Source organism: Sinocyclocheilus anshuiensis, unplaced genomic scaffold (assembly GCF_001515605.1).
Source record: "Sinocyclocheilus anshuiensis isolate Anshui unplaced genomic scaffold, SAMN03320099.WGS_v1.1 scaffold1589, whole genome shotgun sequence".
NCBI classification, from domain to species: Eukaryota; Metazoa; Chordata; class Actinopteri; order Cypriniformes; family Cyprinidae; genus Sinocyclocheilus; species Sinocyclocheilus anshuiensis.
The window spans coordinates 154,893-166,604 of record NW_015538004.1 but is presented as its reverse complement, the minus strand read 5'-3'; the positions used below and the strand labels follow the sequence as shown (position 1 = coordinate 166,604).

General features: G+C 38.6%; 1 protein-coding gene across 1 annotated transcript in view; it reads left to right on the top strand.

The window, feature by feature from the left end:
• LOC107677060 (ankyrin-2-like) overlaps positions 1-11,712 on the top strand; it is a 192,268-nt gene that overhangs the window by 136,173 nt on the left and 44,383 nt on the right. Inside the window, 6 exon segments of the mRNA XM_016471851.1 lie at positions 7,535-7,722; positions 8,389-8,515; positions 8,600-8,698; positions 8,897-8,995; positions 10,056-10,154; positions 10,264-10,336. Of these exon segments, the coding sequence (XP_016327337.1) occupies positions 7,535-7,722; positions 8,389-8,515; positions 8,600-8,698; positions 8,897-8,995; positions 10,056-10,154; positions 10,264-10,336 (685 nt within the window).

Sequence of the window (11,712 nt, the reverse complement as noted above, 5' to 3'; positions counted from 1 at the left end):
CCCCCTTTAAAAGTAAATAACTTTCCTTTGAAATATTTTGTTCTATCAATTTGTATTTGTGGCAAAAATAACATTTTCAGAACAACATAAAATGCACCACAGAATTTTCACAATTAACTTTTTTTTTTTAAAACAAATTTCAGTTAACCTTTCAGGAGGTCTAACAGTGCGTTTTGGTCTGCAATACTTCCCAGGTGAAGCAGTAACTTCCTTTGTCAAATCAGAGTCGGTGTGATCCACAGAACTGTTGTCAGCCTGTTCACTTGTGGAAATGTCAGACACATCTTTGTCATTTGACTTTGACTCGGCTTCTTGAACAGTCACTTGTGGTCTTAAGTCCCCTCTGTTCCTTCTTAGAATTGCACCATGCTCGGTCTGAATCTCGTATGACCGTGGTATTAATTCTCTTTCAACACATCCTTGTTGCGTCCATGTTCCTTGTTGCATGATTCAGGATACGAACTCTATCTCCAGGCTTGAGTTTCTGCAGGGTTTTTGCTTTCTTAACGTATTTCTCTTTTTGTTTGGTTTTATGTTTTTGTTTAGCTTCTTTTATTTTGTTTGCCCCTGCAGGTGTCAACAGATCCTGGTGGATTGGTAAGTTAGTGCGTATCCGTCGACCCATCAACATTTGTGCTGGGGACAACCCATTTTGAAGCGGAGCACTCCTGTAAATCATCAGACTCCTATGGAAGTCTGTCTTTCCGTCGTGACTCTTCTTCATGAGAGCCTTCACAATCTTTACAGAACTCTCCGCCAGCCCGTTGGACCTAGGGTAGTTTGGGCTTGATGTGGTATGTTGAAATCCCCACTCTTCAGCGAAAGCATTAAACTCCCTACTGCAAAATTGTGGGCCATTATCAGAAAACACCTCACAGGGAACTCCATGTCTTTCAAAGATTGTCTTCAGAAAAGCAATGACAGCTTGGCTAGATGTCACCTGTAGTGTTGCAACTTCTGGATAGTTGGAGAAATAATCGGTAACTGCAATGTGGCTTTTACCATTGCAGTCAAACAGTTCTACTCCAACCTTTTGGTATGGATGATGAGGCACTGGATGAGGCATGAGTGGCTCTGCTTGTTGCTTAGACCTGTATGTGAGACATATTTCACATGAGGCTGTAGTCTGACTGATGTCATGGTTTATCCTTGGCCAGTACATTACCTCACGGGCCCTGCACTTGCATTTCTCTTCTCCTAGATGTCCCTCATGAACTTTCTGCAGCATTTCTTTGCGAATCTATGCAGGGATGACAAACTTGTTTCCCTTGAAGATGATGTCGTTCACCACTGAAAGCTCTGCTCTGCACAACCAGCAATCTTGGATTTGCTTTGAACAGTCACTTTTCTTTTCTGGCCAGCCTTTCAGGATGAACTCTTTGAGTTGTGTCATCCATATCAGTTGCTTTTCTTATTTGTTCAGTTTTCTCTGGGGACACGGGGAAGAGAGATTACAATCATGTCAACATACGCTTGTATGTCTGCACTTTTCTCACTGTTAAGGTTTTCATGCTTGTCGACTGCCCGAGAGAGTGTATCTGCTGCAAACATGAATTTTCCTGGTGTGTAGTTAATTTTGACATTGTATTTTTGGTGTCTGATGAGCATTCATTGGATTCTCATGGGACAGTCATTTAAGGCCGTGGACATTATGGACACCAGTGGCTCCCCCTTTAAAAGTAAATAACTTTCCTTTGAAATATTTTGTTCTATCAATTTGTATTTGTGGCAAAAATAACATTTTCAGAACAACATAAAATGCACCACAGAATTTTCACAATTAACTTTTTTTTTTTAAAACAAATTTCAGTTAACCTTTCAGGAGGTCTAACAGTGCGTTTTGGTCTGCAATACTTCCCAGGTGAAGCAGTAACTTCCTTTGTCAGATCAGAGTCAGTGTGAACCACAGAACTGTTGTCAGCCTGTTCACTTGTGGAAATGTCAGACACATCTTTGTCATTTGACTTTGACTCGGCTTCTTGAACAGTCACTTGTGGTCTTATGTCCCCTCTGTTCCTTCTTAGACATGCTCGATGCTCGGTCTGAATCTCGTATGACCGTGGTATTAATTCTCTTTCAACACATCCTTGTTGGTTCCTTGTTTTCTTATCATATTTCTCTTTTTGTTTGGTTTTATGTTTTTGTTTAGCTTCTTTTATTTTGTTTGCCCCTGCAGGTGTCAACAGATCCTGGTGGATTGGTAAGTTAGTGCGTATCCGTCGACCCATCAACATTTGTGCTGGGGACAACCCATTTTGAAGCGGAGCACTCCTGTAAATCATCAGACTCCTATGGAAGTCTGTCTTTCCGTCGTGACTCTTCTTCATGAGAGCCTTCACAATCTTTACAGAACTCTCCGCCAACCTGTTGGACCTAGTTTGGGCTTGATGTGGTATGTTGAGATCCCCACTCTTCAGCAAAAGCATTAAACTCCCTACTGCAAAATTGTGGGCCATTATCCAACGTGATCTCATGTGTGCTAATATTAGCTAAAGTTGTGCAATTTAATCTATTTGATTCCATTGGTAACATCTGTGAACAACATATAGCTACTACAGGGTTTGAAAAATTTTACATGGCTGGTGTAAATACTCATCTGACCAGAGCTGTTTCATTCCAGTTTCACTCTCTAAACTATAAATTAGTAACTGATTCACATTATAAATGTTTCATTGGGCTGTTCAATGAGTGCACTGACTTGCAGTATCACGGAAAAATGTAGAGTTAAAATGGTTAACATAATTTTCATACATGCACATATTGAGAATTTTACATTTAGTATTTATTTAGGTTTTTGTTCGTTTGTTTTTTCTTGCAAGAAATCCAAAACACATAAAATGATTTGGGAAAAATGTTTTATTTTGATTCACGCCATTTGTTTTTACATAGTACAGTTGATGCTGCACTTATTCTTTATTCCCACTGTCACTCACACACAGGTAAAGTCATCTCTCCATCACTACACTTTTGTCTTAGGGGAACACCTCCTGAAACTTTGCCCCTCTTACACATTAAGGTGATGTGATCATCATGTGGTGCGAACATCTTTTGTCGATTAGCATAGGCCAACTCTAAACCTCTTCTTTCCATTTCCTCCACCGTCACTGTACAGGGCTCTGAAATAAACCCAGCATGTCACTATCAGTGTCCAACGTGATCTCATGATAATTCGTATGTATTTTACGTAAAATGTAGTTCTATAAAACGTACATTTACGTACGTTTTTACAGGCACTAAAACGTACAATACTGACGTATTTTCAGCCCTAAATGTACAAATACTTACGTATTTTTAGCATTTAAACGTACAAAACTGACGTATTGACACCTAAAATACCATTGCAGTCAAACAGGTCTACTCCAACCTTTTGGTATGGATGATCAGGCACTGGATGAGGCATGAGTGGCTCTGCTTGTTGCTTAGACCTGTATGTGAGACATATTTTGCATGAGGCTGTAGTCTGACTGATATCATGGTTTATCCTTGGCCAGTACATTACCTCACGGGCCCTGCAATTGCATTTCTCTTCTCCTAGATGTCCCTCGTGAACTTTCTGCAGCATTTCTATGCGCATCGATGCAGGGATGACAAACTTGTTTCCCTTGAAGATGATGTCATTCACCACTGAAAGCTCTGATCTGCATGACCAGTAATCTTGGATTTGCTTTGAACAGTCACTTTTCTTTTCTGGCCAGCCTTTCAGGATGAACTCTTTGAGTTGTGTCATCCATATCAGTTGCTTTTCTTATTTGTTCAGTTTTATCTGGGGACACGGGAAGAGATGTTGCAATCATGTCAACATCCGCTTGTATGTCTGCACTTTTCTCACTGTTAAGGTTTTCATGCTTGTCGACTGCCCGAGAGAGTGTATCTGCTGCAAACATGAATTTTCCTGGTGTGTAGATAATTTTGACATCGTATTTTTGGAGTCTGATGAGCATTCGTTGGATTCTCATGGGACAGTCATTTAAGGCCTTGGACATTATGGACACCAGTGGTTTATGATCTGTTTCCACTTCAAAGGACTGTCCATAGACATACTGGTGGAACCTTTCGCAGGCATACGTGCAAGCCAGAAGTTCCTTCTCTATTTGTGCATAGTTGGACTCTGCACCAGTCAAGGCTCTTGATGCGTAAGCTACCTGCTGCCAGCTCTCACCATGTTGCTGCAGAAGCACAGGACCTAGGCCATATTGTGAGGCATCTGCTGAGATTCGTGTGCTCTCATGTGGGTCATAATATCTGAGCACTGGCTCCTCTGTAATGATGTGCTTCAGATTTTGAAAGCATGCTTTCTGCTCGTGAGGCCACATCCACTCATTCTTTTGTTCGAGGAGACATCTGAGTGGAGCAGAATGCGTTGACAGCTGGGGAATGAATTTGACCAGGTAAATGACCATTCCAAGGAATCTTCTCACTTCCTCCTTTTTTTGAGGCCGTTCCGTGTTGACTATTGCGGAGGTTTTTCTTGGGTCTGGCCTGACACCTTCCTCAGACGAAACATCTCCAACAAAAGTTAGAATCTTGACTGCGATCTCACATTTCTCTCTGTTCAATTTCAGATTGGACTGCCTTGTAAGCTCTAGAACTTGCCTCAATCGTGCGTCGTGTTCTTGACAGTTGGAACCCCACACAATTATATCATCCATCATAGTCTCTACGCCTGGTAGGTGCTCAAAGATCATGTGGATTGTTTTGTGGTACCCTTCTGGTGCTGACAGAATGCCATACGGGAGACGTAGAAAACGATATCGGCCTTCTGGAGTATTGAAGGTACACAGTTTTGAACTTGCCTCATCAAGTTTCATTTGCCAAAAACCGGATGACCCATCCAGCTTACTGAACCACTTCGCTCCAGCAAACTGAGACATGATCTCTTCTCTGGTTGGCAGTTTGTAGTGTTCGCGTTTTATGGCTCTATTGAGATCTCTCGGATCAAGACATATTCTCAATGCACCATTTTTCTTAAGCACAATGACGAGTGAACTCACCCAGTCTGTTGGTTCGTCAATTTTCTTTATGACATTTAACTTCTCCATTCGAGCTAGTTCCTCTTTGAGTTTTTCACGCAATGCAAACAGAACTTTTCTGCATGCATGTACCACCGGAGTCACCGTATCATCAATGCTTATGTTGTGCTCCCCAGGCAAGCATCCCAGTCCTTCAAACACATCTTTGTAATCCTCCATGAATGAAGTTTCCTCTGTTTCAACCTGTGATGTCACTACAAACACTCTTCTCACCAGGTCAAGTTTTTCACATGTACTCAGTCCCAGAATTGGCTGGACGGTTTTTTCTATGATCAGCATTTGTGTCTTTAACAGCTGTCCCTTGTGTTTCAGAGTCACCAGGCAGCTTCCTTTGACAGGGACATCCTCACATGTGTATCCTGTTACTTTCATTTTTGTTGAATGAATTTTGTTTTTGACTTTGAGGGTTTTGTAGTCATCCATTGACAACAGGTTAACTTGTGCACCTGTATCTAATTTGAATGGAATCATTGTCTCATTTACAGTCAGTGGTACAATCCATTCAGCTTTGTCTGCCGTGTTTGTCTGAACAGAATCAACAAAGAATTCCTCTGGCTGTTCTTCAACTGCATATACTTTGTTCTTTGCAACATCAGCTTTGCAACACTTTGCAAAATTATTATTCTTCCCGCAGCTATTGCAGGTTTTTCCATAAGCAGGACAAGATCGTGGCATATGTGTCTCTCCACATCTGCCGCACTTACTTTTTGGAGATTTCACCCTCTGCTGTCTTTGTTTTGTTGATTGTTTTGTGCGCTGCTCCTCTCTTTTTATAGGATGCACTGCAGCATCATATCTATGCAGTTCCTTGGCTTGTGCACGTGTTATTTCAGCAGCTCTAGACATATTTACAGCTTTCTCTAGTGTCAGAGCTGGTTCACGTAGCAGTCTTTCCCTGAGACCATTATCGGGAATCCCACAGACTATTCGGTCTCTCACTAGTGAATCTCTTAAATCTCCAAAGTCACAAGTCTTACTCAGTGTGTGCAGTTCAGCAAGGTATTGATCAAAAGTCATTCCTTGTTTCTGATCAGCAGAGAAAAATTTGAATCTCTCAAATGTGACATTCTTGCTTGGCAGTTGGCACAAAGTATTCTTCAAACTTTGTCATGAGAACAGTCAGTGTTAAATTTGCCTCGTCAAGTTGAAAGCTATTATATATGTCCAGTGCATCCTCACCTATGACATGCAGAAAGATCGATGCTTTTAACTTCTCATCACTTCCACCTGCGCCACTAGCAGCAAGATAGATGTTGAATCTCTGCTTGAAACGTTTCCAGTTATCAGCCAAATTACCGACGAACTGCATAGGTGATGGCGGATTTAACTTCTCCATGACGGGAAAACACTCAAGAGTTCTCTTACTTTGTGTCAACGATGTCTTTTCGACCTGCTTTTCGCTGCTCTGCTGCACTTGACCCGCGTGCGTGCATCTCTTGTGCGCTCGTCCCTTGGCCGCTCTCCGTGCAGGTCTCGCTCACTGTGGGTCCGGTCTCGCTGGCGTTTTTACACAAACTCTCCAGTGTTCGCCAGTCCCTATTTCTGACACCATGTTATGAAGACAAAGACAAAGACTTGCTGTGGTTTCTGATCATTTATTCAGTCCGCAGACACATAGCATTCAACACTCTCCCCTGGTGCACTACATAGAACTGCCCGGTCCGCAACACAGTACCGGAACCAAAGTTGTTATCGGGCATAACATCACAGATAGAACGTAAACTTTGAAACTGCTAGTTATCTTTCTTTTCTGCTCAAGATGAGAACGTTTTGATTATTGTAGACATTTTTAGTAGATAATGCTTTTAAGTAAAATATTAAAATAGTATAGATTTCAGGAGGAAAAGTCTGAACAGAAACAGTATTTTTTTGTCACATGGCCTCGCATGTATCTAAATGTAACAATTCAATACATGTAATTTATTTATTTATTTATATTTGTCCGGACCTCTGCTTGGAAGAAAATATAGAGACCGCACCGCTTCGAACTTTATTTGAATACCCCTGACATATATAAAAAAGAAATAATTTATTTGTATGGTTTTGTAATATCTGTGCCACATATTTCCTTATGTGTCATGGTAGATAGGACTCTTATTATAGAATTTAATTACAGAAAAACTGTTTTGAACATGGTAATGGATTAAAACATAAGTAACAGGCTGGATGTGCATTAACCTTATGTACATGTATGTAAGATAACCGTATCTTAACACCTCTTTTTTTTGTTTGTTTTTAAAGAAAAAAAAAGAAAAAAAGCATATCATAGGTCATATATTTTGTCTATAGCCTAAAACAGCTTCGTAAATAGGAAGGTTTCAATACATGAGGATTCTGAATGGGATTTTTTTTAGCGAGCCATTAAATGACTTGATACTCGACTCGGACTCGTGACCAAAGACTCGAGACTTGACTCAGACTCCAGCAACAAAGACTTGTGAACATCTGTGCTCTGTAGTTTCACCAGCCTAACTGTCCTTTTTGTCTTTTCTCCGTTCGTGTAGAATGGATACACTCCCCTTCACATAGCAGCAAAAAAGAATCAAATGGAAATAGCTACCACACTCCTGCAGTACGGAGCTGAGACCAACATCCAGACCAAACAGGGTGTGATGCCGCTCCATCTGGCTTCCCAAGAGGGACACAGTGAGATGGCAGCTCTCTGTGTGCATTGAATTTATTTAATACACGAGTTTCACAATTTGAGTTGAATTACTGAAATAAATGAAATTTTCCACAACATTCTAATTTATTGAGATGCACCTGTACTTCAAATCACTACAAATATCAAATAAAAATAAATTTAAACATTGTGTAAAAAAAAATACATTTGAGGCAGAGTTTGCGAAACTGCATTAAGCATTTTATTTCAATTTTTAATTCAATATGCTGTCCATTACTTTGACATATATTAAAATTAGCTATCTGGTCCTTTGTGTTTCCATACTTCGAAACATTATCACAATAAAGTAAATGATATTTGAAATAAGACAAAGATACAAAATCAAATAACCACTGAATCCAATGGAATAATTTACATTACAGAAGAGCAAAAAAAAAAAAAAATGAAATAGCAATGGGACAAAGCAATGCAATAATTGGGTTTTTAAATGGTTTTATATGCTCTTTGCTCATGTATAACTGTGATTATACATGACAAAGGAAAATGAAAGACCAGGTAAGCCATTTTGTACCTATTGAGAGCCAATCCTCCATTTAATCTGACCTCTTGATGGATGTGTATTGTGCATGACTTTCTGTTCACTTATAAGCCCTATATTTGCTTGAGAATAGCCAAGGCCCAGACTATTATTAAGCTCTTCATTTCAGATTTTTTTTTTATGATGATGAACTCCAGCTCTGTTGTTTTTTTTATGTTTTCTCAGAGTGGACTTACATCCCTTCATCTTGCTGCCCAAGAAGACAAAGTAGGTGTTGGTGAGATTTTAGTTAAGCATGGTGCCAACGTTGACCAACAAACACAAGTAAGAAGAGTATTATAATTTCACAAAGTAAGATATTTTCCCCAATAAATATCACCGATGCTGACAATATGATCTCTATTTCAGTTGGGATACACAACGCTTATCGTTGCCTGTCACTATGGAAATGCTAAGATGGTTCATTTTCTGTTGAAGAGTGGGGCAGGTGTCAATGCTAAAACAAAGGTATTTCTTAATCTGTTAATTTTTAATATTAATATAAAGAACATTTTTATATTTAAATGAATAAAAAATACTCAAACTATTTAACTACAGTATAAATTGATTTCCACATACAAAATGAGTGTAATATATATTAATTAGACAAAAGATAGCAATGTGTTAAAGGCATAATGTGAAATATAACATTTGCATTCTTGTCAGAATGGTTACACACCTCTACACCAGGCTGCACAACAAGGAAACACACACATCATTAACGTCTTGCTCCAGCATGGAGCCAAACCCAATGCCATCACTGTGGTGAGTAAATACATACACATGCAAACATACAAACACATACTCCATTTAAACATTTTCTTCAATAAAATCAGCATAAAATGGATCCTATTGACTTTTTTAATACATGTTCCCCTGAAAAACAGAAAAAAGTTTCAAAGAGGGGAAAAAAAAGCAATTTTCTAATCTCATTGTTGATATTATGTCATTTTTTGAAATAAGACAAAGATACAAAATCAAATAACCACTGAATCCAATGGAATAATTTACATTACAGAAGAGCAAAAAAAAAAAAAAAATGAAATAGCAATGGGACAAAGCAATGCAATAATTGGGTTTTTAAATGGTTTTATATGCTCTTTGGTCATGTATAACTGTGATTATACATGACAAAGGAAAATGAAAGACCAGGTAAGCCATTTTGTACCTATTGAGAGCCAATCCTCCATTTAATCTGACCTCTTGATGGATGTGTATTGTGCATGACTTTCTGTTCACTTATAAGCCCTATATTTGCTTGAGAATAGCCAAGGCCCAGACTATTATTAAGCTCTTCATTTCAGATTTTTTTTTTATGATGATGAACTCCAGCTCTGTTGTGAAAAGGTCTCTGGTTTGATTGATATAAAGAACATTTTTATATTTAAATGAATAAAAAATACTCAAACTATTTAACTACAGTATAAATTGATTTCCACATACAAAATGAGTGTAATATATATTAATTAGACAAAAGATAGCAATGTGTTAAAGGCATAATGTGAAATATAACATTTGCATTCTTGTCAGAATGGTTACACACCTCTACACCAGGCTGCACAACAAGGAAACACACACATCATTAACGTCTTGCTCCAGCATGGAGCCAAACCCAATGCCATCACTGTGGTGAGTAAATACATACACATGCAAACATACAAACACATACTCCATTTAAACATTTTCTTCAATAAAATCAGCATAAAATGGATCCTATTGACTTTTTTAATACATGTTCCCCTGAAAAACAGAAAAAAGTTTCAAAGAGGGGAAAAAAAAGCAATTTTCTAATCTCATTGTTGATATTATGTCATTTACTGTGTAGAATGGAAACACCGCTCTTGCCATCGCACGTCGCCTTGGTTACATTTCTGTGGTTGACACTCTGAGAGTAGTCACAGAGGAAATTATCACTACAACAATGGTAAGTTTACCCAAGGATATGCATTTATAAGTCATTCATAGAAATAAATGCATTGTGGATTTTAACTAGATTAACAATAACAACAAAAAACACATTTGTTTCTATGTAGACAGTGACAGAGAAACACAAGCTAAATGTGCCAGAGACCATGACAGAAGTCCTTGATGTGTCTGACGAAGAGGGTGAGTGTGACAAACAATTATTTTATTCCCTTATTATTTTATTTAACTGCTTTATTTAATCAATCAGTAAGTCAGTCACTCAATCCCAGAATATTTCCTCAAGTATATTGGCAAATCTGAAGTTCACTTGCAATCTCATGACAAAATTTCAGTTGTTTGTATTCTGTTGTGATTGGGTTTTATCATGTATTAACATGGAATTTTCTGTAGTTCCAAGACAGGTAGATGATGGGGCTATGACTGATGACTTTATTGATTTTGAAGGTATAGAGTGACAGAGCATGGATTGGTGTGGTGTAATAGCTCAACCTTTATAAATGATCTTGCAGGTTTTAAATATATTAATAATAGTTGTATATGCAAGAAGTGTGTGTGGCATGATGGAATTGGCTACCTTTAAATGTAGATTACTAAATGACTGTCTAACCTTTGTGGTGGTTAATGATTTTTCAGGAAACATAATGATATGTATTAAATGCATTGTTTTATTTTTGCTGTCATATATTGGAACTGTAGTGTAGGGCAGCACGATTAATCAAATGCGATTGTCGTGCACATTTTGTTAAAAAAGCGGTTCTGTAATCAGCAGAAAATCATCATCACGTGCTTTCAGATGGCAGAATTTACTAGACATAGCCGTAGTTCACTGACAAGTTACGCAAAAAAATCGCAGACGATTTTATTGTGCGATTATGAAATCGAAGAAATCGTTCGCGATAATGACAGCTGTTTGCATAGCTTCTCAGTGAACTACGGCTCTATGAAGTAAATGCTGCTCCATCTGAAAGCATGTGAAAATACCACATTTAATAACATATTTTTACTCCAATGGAGATTTACTGCTGATCACAGAACCGTGCTTCACTGAAAGATACGCATGACAATCGCAGCTTCTGTCGAATTGCGATCTCGATTCCATTTCGATTTATCGTGCAGCCCTACTGTAGTGCAGCCAATGAGTTCATAAGCAGAATACTAAACATTGGTGTATTTTTATAAGTTGAAAATAATGGCTGAAAATGTGGTTCTAATTATCTCGTCTTTGAAAAGGTACAAGAATTCCCAGTTGGAAGTTAATGTGTAAATGTTAAGTTATAATGTGTAAAAAATTTTAAAATGTGTACATACAACAAAAGTGTGTTAAGGCATGGCTGGAGATTTTTTGGCATTAGATTTATGAATATCAGCTTTTAGTTTGTCACATCCTGGCGGCCAGAACCATGGCGAGCACTAAGTACCAACTTTACCATTTCCATGGTGAGTTGTCCCTGGGACGTCAGACGGCTGTCCGTCACTTTATCCCCTACGGCCAAAGGCCTAGGCTACATACCAAACAGACTCCTGGGCCCGGGGTAGAGCTCAAGGCTTGGAATCAT